Genomic DNA, 18,765 nt, shown 5'->3' with positions numbered 1-18,765 from the left:
AATAAATAATGATTCTTATCAACTAAAAAAATTTTTCAATTATTGACCTCGAGCCGGATTCAAAATAAAACATTCATGAAAGGTCGCCAACAAACAAAACTAAAAAAAAAAAAAAAAATTACGACTACAAAATATTTTTTTTTTAATTCTCTATAACTCAATTATATTCAAATTTGCATATCTTCCCCCTATACAAATAATTTATTTACAAAACCCTTTTTCTAAAATTTCTTTTTCGATACACTCGACTTCTCCTTTTAAGACTCCTGACCATATTAAATAACCAATGGATGCACTGGCACTGGTAATGCTTGGCTGATCTTCCGAATGCCTCGATGCATTAAATACTACACGCGCACTAATTAACGATCATAAAATGGTTCCGGGTTCTTAGAGGTTTTAAGTTGTAAAATCTCAAGTTAATTGGAGACCTGCATGCCACGATCAGTGGAAGTTCCCGAAAAGATTGCCTAACCAAAACCCAGGAGTTCATCCCATACCTTTGCGCTTGATCAGGCCATTGAGCTCGTCGAATGTCATGGTTACTTGGGGATGGTTGGGCAGACAGATCTCCTTGTCGCCCGCATCCACCTTGTCCCGCTTGGCTGCGGTCTTGCGGCGACTGGCCGGCTGGAGCACTGGCGCCTCCGCGCAATCGAGCTTGGCCAACTGGAGGGAATCTCCACCAGCGTTGCGCCTCAGTCGCTCCATAGTGTCGTCGATCTCGCTGCAGGATTCCTGCTGCTTGCGCTTGGACCGACGCACTGCATCACGGTCCCTGGGAGGCGGTGAGGATGGCGGATCCTCATCATGGGCCATGTAGACCTGGTTCTTGGTGGCCGCTGTCCTCCCGCGACTTCCTGCTCCCGCCGAGGTTCTTGGTCGCACCACTTGAGCTTGAGTGCTGAGGATCATTTCTGGGATGAGTGAGGATCGCTGATCGGAGGACTAACTACAGTGTGTTGAAACTACACGACGGTGGCTATGGTTACCAAATGGTTACAGATACGGGTTACAGGATAAATCAACGACGACCAAAGCAACGCCAGAAGAGCATCGGGGGTTGGGACTAACTACATAGTAGAGATCTATGGGATTGGTGACCCCCATACTCACTTATCACTGTGCACGGACGACGTCATCGAAAGGGACATCATATTCGGCTTGGGTGCCGTCATCTCACCCGCTTCCAGCAGCTCCTCGTGGTTTCCAGAGTACTTGTCCCGGGCCAGCGATCTCTTCGTCCTGGCAAACATTGCAAACAAGTGTAAGTTACGAAAAGAAAAGAAAGCGAACAGAACGGCAAATAAAACGATAAGTGTGTGGACTAAAAGACGAGTGTGTGAAGGGTGAACTCGAAGTGGCAGCTAAATCCTGGCTTACTTGAGATTCGGGGGCCTGTACTGCTTCCTCGCCTCCAGGCGCTCCTTCGCCTTGCTCGTCTCCTGGCTGTTGGTGGACTTCATGTTGTTCTGGATGGCCTTCTCCTTGCACCACTCCACATGCCGGTCAAAGGCCTTCGGGTTGAAGGAGCGATCGCAGTGGGGGCAGCGACCGCCGGCCGGTGCCTTGATCCGCTTGGCCAGCGATCGTTCACGCACGAGCGGAGCCGCCGGAGCAGCAGGTGCCCCACCGGGTGGCGCCTCGGCGGCCGAACCAGAGGAGAGTGTGGACGCCGCCTTGCGCAGAGAGGCTCGGGCGGTGGAGCGAACCATCTCGGTTTGCGACTTTCGACGCACTGGCGCAGGCGAGTTCACTGGCTGAGAACGGTGGGAAAAACACTTAGTAATCGCAGTAAATCTAGAGATAAATCTACAGATAAAGTTCTTATAATATGAAGAGGCTATAAAGCTAAAGCAACTTATCTGTAGGATAAATAGAGATAATATAGAAGACATCTTTTAAAATTCTGTTTAATGTCATTAATCTTATTAAATCAAAACTTAGTCCAAAAATATACCGACTCTAGTTTAAAAAATGTTCTCACTTAAATTATAAACTCTGTTTAAAATTGTGGTTCATACAAATTTTTTTAATTTTTCTATTGCTAAATTTTATTTATGATAAATCATTTATTTTTATATATTTATTATATTTAAAGTACATTATTTTATAAAAATCGAAAAAGACAGATTAATAAGGATTCGACAATAACCAGTTTTCTTTCTTTTTATCAGGCAAGTGTAAGTAAAATATATTCATTTAATTTATTCTTGATGATAATTTATAAAACACAAGATTTTAAAAATTTTGCAGTCTTTTAAAATGGATAGTATATAAACCCTCTATTTAGTGGACGAACTCACCTCTGGAGGAGCAGCGGCAGCCATTGCAGTGGTCGTAGCCTCGCGACTGGTGATCGGAGGAGACGGCAATCCCGCCGTGCGTTCCGCATTGGGAAGGCCGAAGTTCTTGGGCAGCACGTACGTGGAGAGAGCGGTTCCATCGCGGCGCTGGCGAGAGGAGTCGAAGATCTTGCGCTTCTTGGAGGACTTCTCGCAGATGATGACGTGCTTGCGCAGGGCACTGGTGATGAAGGTGCGGCTGCAGCAGGGACAGGGGGTCAGCTGGGTGTCCTGGTCGGGCACGAACTCCGGCACCGGAATGGTGGAGTCGGAGGTCAGTGGCGGCGGGGGCAGCGGATCCCCATCCGCGCCCCGCATCGGGTCTTCCGCCTCGGGATCCGTGGTGCCGATCGCTGCTGTGTCGACGAGATGGAGGCGAAAATTGAGAACCGAATTTCTGATGGGGATTCAGTTAGCTGCGAGCACTTTGGCAATGTTTGTTAGATGAGGTGAGACGTAAAAAATAAAAGTATTTCTCTAATTTAACGAAACAACAACAGAACGGACAGGAGCAGCAAACTGGGAGTCGTTACAAAATTCAAAGATATTACCCAGCTCAGAAAAAATAAAGTATATCGATATCAAATAAAAGGGATATTGCTAATTTTTCATATAGCTTTTGATAAGTTAGGAATAGTATTCATAAGATAGTATTGTGGACTAGACCGTAGAGCACCACAATAAGTATGCGTTTAAACTAAATTTGTATATACTTCAAGCTTAATTAGTACAATTTAAATATAAAATGAAATATTTAACAATATAGTAAAATTATGATGTGTTCTACATGTGTTTTTGGAATCGGGTATTATAGACAACACTAAACCTGCAACTTAAGTTCATATCGATAAAAGTCGTTTAATAAAATATACTATTTTTGTATAACTGCAGGGATAAACTTACTTTCTTTATAGAAAGTATATTTAAATATATGCATGAATTTTCAAATTGATCGCCTTTTCATAACAATGTTTCTTTCTGTGTAACTGGTAACCCCGTGATTCCCATATCTAGATCAAAAGGGCTTGGTATCTACAGGGAAAGTTCGGCGATAGGAAAATCCCAGTCACTTTCCCAGTGGAAATGGCTGGCAGCCAAGTGAAAATAGCTTGTGGCAAGATTCATGGTCGATTGTGCTTTTTGGGCGACAAATTGTCTGGCCCACCAAATAAATTCCCCAAAAACCCAGAGACAATGGAGCAGCCCCAAATAATTTATAGCTATTAACTTCTTCTTTGGCGATCAGCCTATTAATATATATATATTATTTATTTGCTGGTCGCAGACTGATGAAATGTAGTTTTGTACAAATTGGGCAACAGGTCTGTACCAAAACTCTCAGATTTTTTGCTCGTGGGCGGGAATTGTATCTCGATGAGCGAATATCTTGTATCTCACGGATGGCAGGTGGCTCTGCCCACGTTCCAGCACTTGATTTTTGATCTCTTTTCCTATTGTTCTTGTTTTTCGTTAATTTGCGATCTTAAATATCTTTCTAAGTTTAAATGGCTAAGGGAAATAATCAATATCCTGTTAATGTTGGTCAGCGTGTGTATTTAAGGATCAGGCATTAGTGAAGGTTTCAGATAATTCTAGATAAATAAGGCTTATTGGGAGAAACAATTATAGTGTTTTTAATTAGCTATTAATCATATTTCTTCAACTTTCACCCAAAATAAACATCAGTTATTCAGTCAAAATTGTATTCGTAATAAAATTGCCAATTGAAAAGCCAGTCTAAAAATGATTTATTTGAACAATCTAAACAACAAAAAACTCGATTGAATGAAAAGTTATAGGAATTTTTTTCTTCATACTTGGTAATTAGTTTTTAAAACGAAAAGTAATATACTATTAGAAAGCTAGGTGCTTAAACTTGCAAAAATGAAGCAATAAAATGATAAAAATAATCGAATTGGCCCTAATTGCAAAGAAAACATTTAATTTGAATTTACATTTGAATCATTCTGTCGAAGATTTTTTGATTACATTAAAAAAAATTTATAGTGCAAAACCTTAAGTCGACAGTTACAGACAAAAGCTGACTTAAGCTTGGCTTAAAACTCTTTTGATTAAAGTTCAATCACCAAAATAAACTATTATTTAGTAAAAATAATTGGAGAATGTTTGTGTCCCAATATATAGACTTTCCAAACACACAGGCTCCATACAATGTAAGGAAAGGTTTTTTTTTCTTTTGTTCATTATTATTATGTTCTATATTATCGGATTTCTCAACTTTGTTTAGGTCTATTAGTTATCTGGTCAAAATTAAATTTTTGAAATTACCTTATGTAACCGCTTTCAAACACTGAAAAACACCATGTTTCTGACTTTGCCTATCGTTATCGAGTTAACTGTACTTCGCAATGGTTTTTGCGCTTTAATTGTGATTTTAAAAGTTTAACTATTTTTTAACTGTGCTACAAAAAACAATCTTCCGCTACATTGTGTGGGTATCGAGGAATAATAATTAGACGAAGCGCCCATGGAGCGCATAAAACCATCAATGGAGGCGGCCACTAATCACAGAGACGAGGAGATCCAATTATAATGGCGGGCCAGAAGCACCCGCGAACTGGCAGTCAGATCGCGATTACATCAATCAGCGACACGCACAGGGCAAAAGAGGACCAGAATTTGCGCAATATCTTGGTACTGAGAGCCCTGTCTCATTGCCATTCAAATCAATGCAAAGTAGTGAGTTACGCATACTGTTTATAGACAGACATAATCCCCGGCGATGAGAAGTGGGTGAGTTGCACTATCCGTCCATCTGTCTTGTGCTAATGATGCTCCGAATATGAGATATGCACATGCATTATGTGCATCCACTTGAGATGTATGTGTATTTAAAAATAACAACAGCGGGGTCTCCATCAGATCTTTAGCAGATCTCGAGATCCGAAGTCATGGGACTTTCAAATGGTCAAGAGTTTACTAGATCAAAAGTTGAAAGCCATTCAGGCGTGTGATGAATGCCACTTTAAATCTAGTCAAATATGGCTTTCCTGCTTGCCCAATCCCTGGCCCATCCATGTGTTTTGTTAGTTGGTGTCTAGTCTTAGGCATTTCCATATTTTTGTTGGCTTTGTGGCCGTCCGTTGGGCAACCTCCATAAGCCACTTAAGTCTTCAGCGGGCCCATAAATGTGGTCTTGTGTGCAACATGGTAAAAGCGAAATACAAACAGTTTCCCTGTTCCCAGACGAGAAGTTTTCATGTTCTTGGCTACGCTTTGAACTCTCACCTCTTTGACACCCGAGAAGAATGGCCATGGAAACTAAAACCGAGGACTTGGCACCTTGGAACGGGTAAGCTGGGAACCAGACCTGCTTGCACTTGGGAAAAAACTAAGCCAACTGAGATTTAAAATTAAACTTGTAAGTTTTAAATCTAGGAAATAATTCTCTTAAGACATTTTTAAATACTCTTTTGTTACATTATTATTATTAACATTTAAGGTACTAAAACACAGCCTTCTGAATAAAATTTACTTCGTCCTTCCGTTTATTGTAATATGTACAACATTTTGAAGTTTTAAAAAAATGTTTCGTTCAATGATAACATCTCAAATATGAATAAGCTCATTAGCTCGAAATATTTGTATAATAAATAAGCAACCAGTTCTTTCTTATCGCTCCCAAAAGCTATAAAAATATCAAAAACTCAGATGAATTTTCAGTTCGTGTATGTATATTTTTGTATTTGTCATATAAACTTGTATATGAACTCGAACATAATCATTTCTAATGATTCATAATAAAATTATTTTAGAATTATCTGTCGTTTGTCCCCGAACTTAGGACATACCCTTGCTCTTTTGTCATTCAAACTACTATCATTTCTAAGGGAACTTCAACCAATATTGCCAATAAAAAAAATATATATTTTAGAAAACACTAGTAATAATCTATTCAACCTTTTATGAAATCATTATTTTATTTAAGTAACAAAACATCTACGCATTAAACAAAACTCTTATTCTCGATTTCATTGAAAACCACCGAAGGTGACATCATCTTCTAGCTGGGAATTGATAAGCAGAGAGATTCAACCAAGGGGTCACCATTTAGACATATTAAAACAATTGGAGCAGATGTGGACAGCAGCCGAGATTTCCCCCAGAGCTTTCACCAAGGAGTAATTTGGATGGAAACGAAAACGGTTCACTTAGCAGAAATTAGCAGTTAATTTGCATTGGAAATTACTTGATTTAATTGCTGGCGTTGCTGTAAGATTGGCATGCAAATGGTTAGTTGGACAGTTAGTAGCCGCATTGATCGTATTGACAACGATCAAGACGCGTTGCAGTTGATTGCCGGGCTTATTGTCTGTTAATGTTGCTAATGCTGCCGCTGTTGCAGTTGCTGATGTTGCAGTTGCAATTGTTGCTGCTGTTGATGATGCAGCATCCGACTCACTTGACTTGGCATTGGCCAGCTTCTTGCTGTTGTTGCTGCTGCGTCTAATGGAAAATGTGTTGCGAACGCGCGAAAACGTTGACAGCTGTTGCTGCTGTTGTTTTGGCTGATGTTGCTGCTGCTGCTGTTGCTGCTGCTGATGCGCTTCACTAAACTCCAACGAGTTGAAAGAACTTTGCAGGGGCTGCTGTTCGAAAACGTTAATGTTGCCATTTCCATTTCCACAGGCAGGGCCGTTTCCATTTTCATGCTCATTTTCCTTTTCGTTGCTGAAATTCAGCTGCTCTTTTTCGCCGTCCAGCAGATCGTTTAGTTGCTGGTACTCCTCGTAGACTATGCGACTATGTCGCTTGTTGATTTTGGTTAGCGGCGGCGCCTTCTGCGACTTGGATTTGAAAATCTTATGCCACATTTTCTTGCTCATCGTGAGGCGGTTTATTTCGGATTTATTCACTTGTGTGTATTTTCAAAAGCACATCACGCACCAACTCCCGACTTCGTGTGAACTTCTCGCGCCGGCTTCTCGTGCCCAACTGAACGGCAGCAACACCCGGCAGCAACATCGGCAGCAACACCCGACAGCAACATCGGCAGCCCCAAAGCTCCCGCAGCAAAAATAGTTGCACTCCAGTTTTGGACCGAGTGTGGGTGTTGTTGTTTGTGGCTGTTGCTGTTGCTGCTGCTGCCATCAACAAAGGCCACGATTCTGTTCCGACTCCCTCGCTTTTGCTGGATTGCAGTTGTCTACTTGCCTCCACGGCTGATTTACTCAAATGTTGCTGAACCCTCGACTGCCTATGGACATTATTCACTCTCCGCCAGAACGGCTGCCAATTTCCCATTTTCAAATTGAAATCTCAACCGCCCGCCCATCAGTCAATCAGTTAACCGACTTCAAAGAGCGCCCATTTCCTGGCTAATGGGAATTGGGACCACGACTGGGTGTAGCCCCCACACATGTGCAATTATGTCCACTTTTGGGGCATGAAAAACATCCACTTACTGCCACCGGCGGTTGCATAAGTGTGCCAAAAAAGGTAGACGCAGTTGGAGCTGCCACTGCCAAACTGCGACGCCAGCAACATTTGCCGACCTCAGCAACACGCGGTGTTGCAGGCGCTTCACATAAATAAACAGCTGGCCGCAGAGTTGGAGACACTTTTGGCGGACTTTATATAAATCAGGGGCATCACAGCTGGTGGAATGGGTTTGTCTATGAGATGTACTTTTACACAGAGAAAATAGGGTTTATAAAAACAGGAATGGGTTCTTTAGGGCGGAAACAAAACTCTTTACAAAATGTGAGAACTAGAGTTTTAGGAACAGATTCTAATGTTAGTTTAACAAAGTAAATTCCAATATTTTTGCGTATATTGTCTAAGATTAGGTAAGGATTGATTTAGAAAGTTTGAATTATTAAACATGCCTTGTCGAATTTCCCCAATTCAAAAAAGCTTAATTATATTTATTAGAAACTGATGTTTCAGTACACCTTTACTTAATACTTTTCAATGCTATTTTTCCGTTTATAATGGTAGTGTATTCCATATTCGGTTTGCGCCTAGGTCAACTTCGCCATATTCGTCTCCTCTTTCCATCTCTTTTCGCGGTTTCTGTTTTTAATTGAAATGCGAATGCACTTTTGAGCATCGCTCTGCTCGGGCCAAACGATCCCCATTTGTTGATGCTATAAATCTCGACGTATATATTTCAGCATCCGCTGACGTCACCAGGCCGTGGAACTCTCTTATGCAAGTTGCCTTGACACAAGACCAAAAGTTCGATTTTTGCACGTGCCAAAAGCAAGGAGAATTATGTGTTTGAGTCATGAACTTGAGGCTCGGCCCATTCTTAGTTATTTATATTTATATTCTGTCTATCGAACCAACAACTTCCCTTTCAAAGCAGGAGGGGGGTTGAGGAATGGGTGGTTTTTGGGGTGTAGGCGGCACCGTTTGTGGTCGCCCACGCGTCGCGACTTTGAGTCTTGGATAATCTCTTATAATTGTCACGCTTCGAGAGCGCCAACGAAAATAGAAAATCTGTTGCAGTTGCATATGGCTATGTGGATGGGGCATCTGTTGCATATATCTCGCTCTGGCGATTTTCACGGTGCAGCAACAAGCCCTCAGGAAATATGTTTTAAAGGGGCGCGTGCTTATAAATAGTCAAAGTTCTAGAATCTAGATGATGTGCGGATGGCGTTTTGGGGGCAAGGCGGCGACACGACCGAAAAGCTATATATTTTCATAGTGAACTTAAAATTTTATGTTTCCTATGCACTGTTACAAATAAGGGGAAACGGAAGTGGCTTCTAAAATATTACTGATTCCCAAGGTAATAATATATATAGCATTTAACTAATAAAAAAATTTCTTTCAGTTTGAAATACTTATTGGTTTGCTAAGAAACATATGTAAGTTCTTCTTATCAAGGAATATATTATAATATCAAATATACTAAATAAGGAATTTCTTTCAGTCTGGATAACTTAGTGAAATAAAAAGATGAAGATTTGGTTGGGCTTTAAACGATATTGGACACTTCTCAAGTCAACGACTAAAGTAAACAGTTGGTAAGTTTTACAAAAAAAATATAGTTTCTTTGGAGGTTCTAACGTTCTACCAGTAAATTCTGAAACCTGAGCTTCTAAAATTCAATGAATTTGTCAAAACCATTGCATTTCTAACTGAAGGCCACATTTAATGTTCTCTTTAGACCAACTTCTGACGAATCCTATTACTCATCAGGAATCTGCCTCTGAGATCTATTAATATTACGCTTTGGTGTATTAGGGACTTTGTGGATACTGCTCTCTCGGCGACATTTCGTGGCCCCTGAATCCTCAGCTTTCCCTCTTTTTCCAACCAGCTATGCTCCTTCTCCCTCTGCCAACCAAAGCACACTTCACATATCAACAACATTAGGCCGTCGTATTTTCCACTAATTAAGTTCTATTTCTTCCAGTCGTCAGTCGCCAATGGGTCCCTCTATCGCCCCTTCGATCATCTAATGAAACCATTTCAGTTCATTGGCGCTGGATGTTTTATTTTCTTTTGCTTCAGTTTGTTTCCAACGAACGCATTTTGCAGATTGCACAATTTTCCCTGTGTTTTCCATTTTCCTCTGTGTTTTTTGTTTCTGTCTTCGGTTCTGTTTGTAACTCGGTGAGTTCGATGTTGTTGCAACAAATTGAAGTTGATTTGTTTGTTGTTGGCCGTGCTGATTGCCTTTTAGAAAGTGTGAAATACTTTTGTGCTTGTATCCAATTCGATTTTGTGTGTTCTCAGCTATTCCATCTTTTGTTTTGCATTTTGGAGTGTGAGAGGAATTGGGCCGTTAATTGAGGTAGGTAATTTTCAATTGGATTCGGAACAAACTCGATCGATAGGTGAAGCCAAATGATTAGTAAGGCGCGCTTTGGCTACAAATGTATTTCATCAAATCAAATTAAATTTTGAAAGGGTTTAAGTGATTTCAAGCGATTTAAACTAATAGTTATCAATCTTGATTAAAGTTTATTTCATTTTGGTTTTATTTAATTCATGTTAGTTACCTTGCATCAAAGTCTATTGAAATTTATAAGTGTTGAAACTGTATACATAAGCTTTGGGAAAACGAGTAAAATTGATGCGATTTTATATATATATTTCTTTGTTTTTTTTGTTTAATATTTGTTTTTTTTTGAAAAGCCAAAAAAGTAGTAGAAAACATTTCGCACGGCAACACTGTTTCACTGCTATATTTCAAAGCTTTTTCAAGCTTTTTTTTTTTGCATTTGCCGGGTTTTGGCACTTTCAAAGTTGTTTGCGGCCATAAACTCGTACCCACTTCAATTGGACATTTAATTTGGAAACCGCAATCATCAATGACAAATTTGTCAATGGCAGAACTCATCCCTAACAGAAAAGTGACTTGCAAAAGATCTTTGAAAACTGGTTTTTCGAACCACAATTAACGCCTTCATTTGAAATGGCAACTCAAAACTGGTTGGGATTTTGACTTTGGAATTCATTCTATGTTTGCATGAGACTTGTAAACAGCTTGTGCCACTAAATATGGTTCAATGTCAAGGAAATTCAGCGGATTAGCAGAGAGAGGGAAGTCATTTTCGAGTGGGCGAGGGAAGTGGGTCAACTGGCTGTCGTTTAGGCCATATTTATAGGCACAGGCCATTACTGTCAGTTGGTAGGGCGACAATGGAATAGTTTTTCGTACTTATTTATTAGCATTATCGGAGACTTGTAAAAACTGGCACGCAAATCTCCCGGCCAGACGTGACTGACATGGCCAAAACGGATTGGAGCCCGATTTCTGTCAAGCAGCTGGCATATTTATCAGCCATATAAATATGGGCTATAACTTGAGCTTTGCTTTCCACTTCTGTCAATCTCTAATTGAATTATTCTCAATTGCTGCGCAAAAGACATTTCGGTTCCAACTTTACTTGAATTTCTTGTTTTGGGATTGTCTTTAATTTAATTAAAACTTATTTGATTCTTTTTTTGGGGCTCCTTTGCTGCTTACTGCAAATGGAAATTGACATAGATATGTCAGTTGCTGTTGTTGTCAATTGCTTGGCTTCTGTTTTTTGTGTTTATTCTCTGTGTTTTTAAATGCCTTCCACGTTTTCTGTTTTTGATTTGGTTGAAAGCTTTTTTTTTTGCAATACATACTATATAGTATTTGCAATAATAACTGATGTCATCTGGGCGACTTTGGGTGATAGAAAGCTGGGGTTTTGTTTAATTCAAGCGGTTTCTTTTGATGAGGGGAGCTTCGAATATATCTGTTTAAGTTCGTAGCTTTTATTTGAGTTTTAAAGAGTTTTTCACATCCGTCTTGATTTTGATTAATGACCATAGCATGTTTGATATTTCCTGGTATATTGGTTTTGTTTATTATTCCTATAATATTTACTATTCTATTTAAGTTATTCGCCTTTTTATTGAATATTTTTTGTATCCGCCGGATAATTCCCTTAAAATCTTTCACACTACTTGATTTTATCATAAATTTTTGATGGGCCTTAACAAACATTTTTAATAACCTTTGGTTTTTTCTGCTATTTAATTTGAATTCCATGTTTTCTTGGTCGTAAAATGTGACTTCATGCTTCATTGAGTTCATTATAAATTCAAATCGCCCCTTTTCCCCCCTCGGTTATTGGCTTTAAGTGGTTTCCTAAACACTTCCTCTAACACCGCCGGAGTTTCTCAGTTTCTCAGCCGGGGGCTGCATGCCAAGTGCTTTTCGGAGATTGGTGCGCCTGCGCGGAAGTGGCATGAATGTTTGAGTATTTTGAATTAGCCGCACATTGTTTGCATTTATAGTGTATGCATTTTCTAAGACTGCACAGAGAAAAACTATTTGGATTAGGACTCACTTAATATTAAATACTATCCAATACTATGAGTTTTAAAATTAGCAAGGTAATGTTACTTTTTCCATTGAATATGTATAATTTGAAAAGGAAACCGTGATTTAACTCAATATAGAAATGTAATAAAATTCTGCTTGTTTGGGATTGAATTCTATATCTATTGAATATCTATTGAACTATGATTTAAAGTAACTCCTTATTTAAAAATGGTATGGTGTTTTTGCTACAAATAATTTTAAATTTGAATATGTATAACTTAAAATGGAAACCTTAGTATCATTCAGTATATGAACGTAATAAAATTGGGATTGTTTGGGAATGAATTCTATATCTAGGCAAAGGATACTTTATATCAGTAATTCCTTACAAAAGAAGTCGGGTGCTTTAGATACAAATAATTGTTGTGTAGTGAATCGATTGATGAGCTCTTAAAGCACGGTTTGCCTACAGTTGTAATAGGCTAAGTGCGTCCTAATGGCTTACCAAAATCGAAGTGGTACATGGTGGGCATTTCACGGGGTGTGGTGGTGCGCGTTATGGAGCTGTGGTGGTGCAGCAGCGGGGTGTGCGGCGGGGTGGCGATGAAGATCGGCTCCAGGGGCCTCCTGCTCTGCTCCGAAGTGGCCATTTTCACATGGACACCCGCGAAATTTATGCAACGAACTGGCTTTTAATTTGGCTATCACTCTTCCGCTTGTTGGGTAAGTTAAAACGCGAACGCGTCTTTAGTCGTCGGCATTTAAAATCGCGCCAAACTCTCTTTTGCTCCACATGCAAGTCTTTTTCTTAACTTTTTCCGTTTTTCCCGTGTTTTTTAGGTGCTTTACTTAATATTCATTAATGATTTTGCCGGATTGCTAATTAATCATATTTCGTTTTCACTGCACTTTCAAAAAATAATACAAAAAGGCTTTGGAAACAATTTTGCCTAATGTTTCTTTTGTTGTTTTCACAATATCTTTTTTTTTCATGCACGCTATTTTTGGTTTTTTTGTTTTGCGTTGTTGTTGTATGATTGGTTCACATTTGAAATTCGCTTTGTTAGTCGCAGGTTTCCACCAAAAACCTATGGAAATGCGGCGGCTGGCATATAATTTTGGGTCTGCAATTGCTGTTGGATATCCAAAAGTTGCAATTGGAGTTTTTCGCTGGGTTTCCCTTCAACTCCCCTCCTAAGTTCGTTGTCGTTTGTTTCTGTGAGTATCTGCAAAAGGTCAGAGCGTGAGATATGAATTTTAAGCAAGTGGTTTAATAAAACTATATGGCAGGTTTTAGGTAAACCCATACAGATATGTTTCTTGAAAACTAAAAGGTTTTAAGCCGTAATAATAAGAGCTACTTCTTCTATGGTTTGTTGAACCTGTTTTTTTAATTGATTTAATATTATTTGTTCTATTACCATAAGAAAGGAAACTAAAATCATGTTTTAACCATTGATTTTTACTTCTTTTTTATCGAGTTTTTGGAAAATGTGACGTTCAAACAGAACCGAAAAGCGAGCAAACATTCACCAATGAGGCTAAGCGCATATTAGCTAATTTGCCACAAGTCCACAAGTGAATACGCAAAGCAGCAGAGAATATGATGAAATCGTCTAAACTTAGATTGCGATTTCACGAATTTGGCTTTTGGGGCTTGGCTCACGCAATCGCATAAAATGGGGAAACAGAGTGAGAGTAAGGGTGATTGAATTGGGTTTCTTAATAAGCCAATTAATTACCGTTACATTTTCGTTTCAGCCACTAAAGTTCGTTTTGAATTCAATGTCTCCCGGTTTGTTGCGCAGTTGAAAAGCGACTGAAAAACTAAAAAACCGCGAGAACCAAACGTTTGCTCAGCCCCTCTTAATTGCGAAATGAAAGTGAACATTAAAAGCAATTGAAGATCTTTTGTGTGTGAGCTTCTCTCCCACAAGTTGTGGAATCTGCAATTCCCAAAACGCACATTAAAAGTCTTGGCAGAGAAACTTTTTTGGGGATTATTTGGTACATCACTACATTACTAATGAAACCGAAAGGGAAGAAGCAATATAAAGGTATTGTAAATAATCAATAATTGCAATTCATTCTCACTAGAAATAGCCAAGGCCACAACTATTATAATGACTAACTTATTAACAATCAAAGCTGCCACTTTAACCCACACTTGACCAACCGAACAATGTTCTCCGACCTGAAGATGTCTTTATATATCCAGATAAGCTAATCGAATAACACGCTTGTCTATATCTATGTTAGGCAACAACTAAATCTATAAATCTTAATAGACGTCGACATATAGAACAAGTTTGTTGTTGGCCAATTGTCGGGTTCACTTGAAGCGATAAACTCGTTTCGATTTTTACATGTTCCCGAGTTAATTTATGCCCCTCCATCCCAACCAATTTACCAGTTTCTGTCGGGCTCTACGCATAGATAAGACCTCAAAATTTATGTAAGATTATTGTGCATAATTTGAGTTGAAAGGTTTGCCGCTCCCTCGCGAGTTCGATATTCTGTTGTGCATATGAAGTGACTCGGAACAGTCATATCGACCATATTGGGATAGGGCTGCTGAGCCGCTTGAGGACGTGCTCTGAATCCACCCGGAAAATCAAGTGAGTAATAATGGCATTTGAGATTTCAGTTATTGGGGTTTCGTGCTTATACATACGTTGGGAGATGAGTGGAAAAAGCTATAGGTATACTCAAAAAAATAACCAAAAAACTTCAGTCGTGCTGGGACTCTTCCAAACTGGTTTTCATATAAAGCTAATTTATTTATTTATTAATATCCCAGCCACATTATCGTCTTCATCATCAATTTTTGCCACCCACTCAAGTCATTCCAAGACGTTGACGAACTTTATCTCGATCTTACTTCATATAAATCTCACATGCAGCTCCCACGCTTCGAAATTCAAGCTTAAAGCTCACACATTTCAATTTAAATGATGACAAAGTGATGAGAGTTTCTTGATATGAGATGCAGATAGTCACAGGTTACGAAAATGGCGCACATGGTTTTAAAACTAGAACGAGAGCATTGAACCAGAGGCAATGTAAACAAAAGCTCAGTCTTGGGTTTCCACTTCGGAATTTGTCCAAAGCTGTGACAGCTGTCGCGAACCGCCTCCGAGTCTTAAAGTCTGGGGCCTAACAAGTGCAGCATTGTCGTTCCATTTGGACAGGCTCACCTTCAAAAGTGGCTGCGACAAACGGCTCTCTTATATATGTGTGTATATGCATTCTGCATCACTTTCGATTTGGCACAGAAACGGATACGAGGGCCCAGCACAAGTGGATTGTGGCAGGGAAGGTCGCTTGGAGTTCCAATCTTGTTGTGAAAAGGTGTCAGTTTACTCAGATCTCTGGGGCTGCGGCAAGGGGTACCTTATCGAACATGTGTGTTGACCCACAGTTTCGTTTTCTTTTCAGTTTCTTTCTCGTTTTTATCAGTTCTTGTTTGCTAAGTGTAGTTGCAGAGGAGTCAACAAATGTTGTTCCTTTTTTTAGTAGGTAGATGTATACTAAGAGTAAAAATATTAAAGATAAATATTTCTACTCTACTTTAAGTGAAACTTATAAATAATTTCTTTTCCAATGCTTATACTTAACTAGATTTCACTATTATTCACAGCAGATCTATATTTGCATAGCTTCGGTATTAGAAAAATCGATGGCTAATTGAGTTAATCGATCGACATGAGCATTTGCCTTTCAGCGGAATCAATTAAAGTTGTTTTTTCTCTGCAGCTGCATTGTCGGGCAATTTGTCAGCACGTTAACAACTTGACTTATCGATTGTAACCGGGGAAATGTGAAACCTGCCACCCTCCAAAACCGCACTATTAGCGAGCAGGTTACACTCAAATTACCAGAAACCGATTAACCGCAGAAGATCATCGAGGGAATCGTTGGGCTCCGCAATTAATGCAGCGTTTGTGGCCAATTTTCAAGCTTTCGCTGGGCCAGAAGAAAGCCGTAAAACGTAGTCAGAGTCGACTATTCTGCTTTGCTAGCCACGCTGATGTCATTTGGCAATCATTTGAGCTTGGTGAGTCTGTTTAGAAGTCGTCAACACGTCACTCCAGTCTCCGGCGATCGCGTGAAGGTTACCCAGAATCTCGAAACAAACGAGGCACATTTTCAGAGGCGTGTTCGGATCTCCAATTCAAATTAAAACCGAGAACGAACGAGAGACTTTGTCAATAATACCCGCATGTAAAGTACTCGAGTTTGATGTTAATTGCGGTGTACTCACACATCAGTTTCCAACTGTATGTGCGATTTATGCAAATCTTTTGCCATCGCCGAAAGCAGTGGAAAAGCAGTTTCTGCTGCCTCTTGTGATTGCCGTTTATTGGACTTTTTGGAGCGTTGCAAATATGCATGGCAAATAGCTTACCAACTGTGAAATACTCCTAGGCTTGCGTTTTTTGCTTTTCCGAAAAATAAATAAGGGGGATTGGGGAAGTGAAGGGAAAAATAATTAACTAATTTCCAGGCAAAAGTAAAATAATGATTGAGGGTTGGATGTTTCGATTGTTAATACACTTGGGATATCTCTCTTTGAAATCGTCTGTTGGTTTTCTCAGCATAGCAGTAATGATAATATCTTTCTTTTGAAATAGCTTTGTTTTACAATAAACTCATAATTCAAGAAGGATTGATTTCTGAAAGTCACAAAAAACAGTAGTTCCCAATGTTTGAGGGTAATAAATTTCAGACTTCTTAATTACAAAGGTTTTAATTTGCATTTATATTCGAAAAAAGTAAGCAATCTATAACTGTATATGTAAGCTTTGTACATTGTTGATCTTTCACCATAAGCTATTCATGAGATATTCACCTGGCAAGACAACTCATTTCGGTTCCCAACTGCGTCGCGAAATTCCAAACGATAATTAACAGCAAACTTAACGAGCTCAAAACAAATGGTAAACAGTGCCTGGGCCTCCGCCTCCACAGTGAAGCCTCCCTACTCCCTACTCCTCCCCACAAATCAGTTACTTAGCCCCGATCTGCAATTAGCACACAAATGGCAAATGGGAAATGGAAAATGGGAAATACCAGGGTTTCCTCCACTCGTTTCGGGTTTATCGATTAAACACTGAAAGGAGCAGCGAAAGTTCTGGGGAAACATGGGCTATAAATGGTATCATGACGCCAGACATTAAAGCCGCACCCAGCTGGCCACTCGCCGGAACCAATGTCCCTTGGACAGGGGGTTGCCCGGGCTAGTATTGCCATTGTTGTTGGGTGGCAAACAACTCCGGCCGGAGTGGCGGACTTGTTGTGACCGGCTGGCGGGCAGGTTGCCATGGCGAGCAATGCACACACGAGGGCTCCAAACTTTCTGTCTGACCGAAAGCGGGAATATGTGAAAGGGTGCTGCCCCATTGATTGCCCCATTGCATGCCAGCGTTTGACCAAACAAAGAAACCCATCAAAAGGCAAGCCAAATCAAAAGTTTCTGCGGGAAATTGGAGCAAGACTGCCATATAACCTAGAGATATTAATGCACGGTCATATCTTATCTGCTAGATAAAATACATAATAGTAGGCAAAAATCGAAAAAAGAGAACCTTATCTATCCGGTTGGCTTGGGTTTGGAATATCAAGATGTAAACATAATATGTGCCTTGGATATGCCGTGTGAATGGAGGGGGTTTCAACTTGAGTGCTGTATAAATATGGGGATTCCAATATATGCAGAATATACTCAACTCTCCTACGATAAGTAGAAAATAAGACTGAGATAAAATTCTGTCCAGAGAAAATATGGATATATACATAAGTGAGTCAGAATATTGAAGATTGTTAGAAAGGCAAATGCCTAATTAAATGTAGATTAGACTATATATTTTAGTTGCTTAGCTGAATACATTAGTTCCGAATACAATGGCGATTGTAAATATATGGAATACACCTGATTTTCCTCTTCCTTAAGTACAAGTTTCATCTTCCAATCAATATTTTTCCCACCTAAGGTTCTGTTAGCGAAAACAAACATTACGATCTTAGCTTAAGAACCAATTCGTTGGTAAAACAAAGTTCTGTTTACTTTCCTATAGCTAGGGTTTCCACCTATTTACTCTATGTATTTACCTTATCGAAACTCAAAACTTGCTAATGAACAATTCATGACGATGATGTTGTTGCTGGTAGGTGACTAAATAATTGGTTATTAATATGGCATTTAACTTATCGCTCGCGAATCAACGGATTCCATGGGGAGCCGAGTTACTGTTTCACCTGTATGTTGTTTGCTTGAAAATTACCTTGAAGTGCGCTCCTTTCGTATCGAGTGGCTAAGTAATTGAAATTCCGTAATGTGCACTCAATGAAAACTGCTTAGACAGCTGAACGATGGGTTAATTCACTCCATATCATATCATCACACAACAACAAACGCGAGGGGCGAAACGGAAATGGTTGTTAAAAACCTTTTGGGGCGCCACCTTAGTTCAATAAGAACTGCTTAAATCGTCAGGAAAAATTGCACATTGAGTTTTGCTATTTATGCAACTTTTTAGAAGAAATCAGGTTTTCTTCCCAATATTTTTATGTACTTTCGAGGGTAACTTCTCACACCCGCGACGAAGGCGGCAGCGGATTGAACGACTCGGCGGT

At 39.6% G+C, this 18,765-nt stretch overlaps 1 protein-coding gene across 11 annotated transcripts in view; it reads right to left on the bottom strand.

Annotated features, from left to right (window-relative positions):
- The window catches only part of LOC108051224, a 23,432-nt gene extending 4,667 nt beyond the window's left edge, over window positions 1-18,765 (bottom strand). For 2 of the 11 annotated variants that reach the window (XM_017133235.2, XM_017133237.2), the window contains exons 1-4: window positions 6,769-7,311; window positions 2,307-2,701; window positions 1,384-1,760; window positions 1,117-1,245 (exon numbers count right to left, since the gene is read on the bottom strand). In XM_017133235.2, coding sequence (XP_016988724.1) covers window positions 1,117-1,245; window positions 1,384-1,760; window positions 2,307-2,701; window positions 6,769-7,192 — 1,325 coding nt within the window. In that variant the 5' untranslated portion in view covers window positions 7,193-7,311. Of the gene's footprint in view, window positions 1-500; window positions 905-1,116; window positions 1,363-1,383; window positions 1,761-2,306; window positions 2,868-6,768; window positions 7,313-12,634; window positions 13,356-13,871; window positions 13,928-18,413 lie in introns of those variants that run through there. The other 9 variants (XM_017133242.2, XM_017133238.2, XM_017133240.2 and 6 more) reach the window with 9 other exon arrangements.

This window comes from Drosophila rhopaloa, unplaced genomic scaffold (assembly GCF_018152115.1).
Source record: "Drosophila rhopaloa isolate 14029-0021.01 unplaced genomic scaffold, ASM1815211v1 contig_115, whole genome shotgun sequence".
Lineage (NCBI taxonomy): Eukaryota > Metazoa > Arthropoda > Insecta > Diptera > Drosophilidae > Drosophila > Drosophila rhopaloa.
The sequence above is the reverse complement of the archived record's forward strand: the minus strand, read 5'-3'. Positions and strand labels throughout refer to the sequence as shown.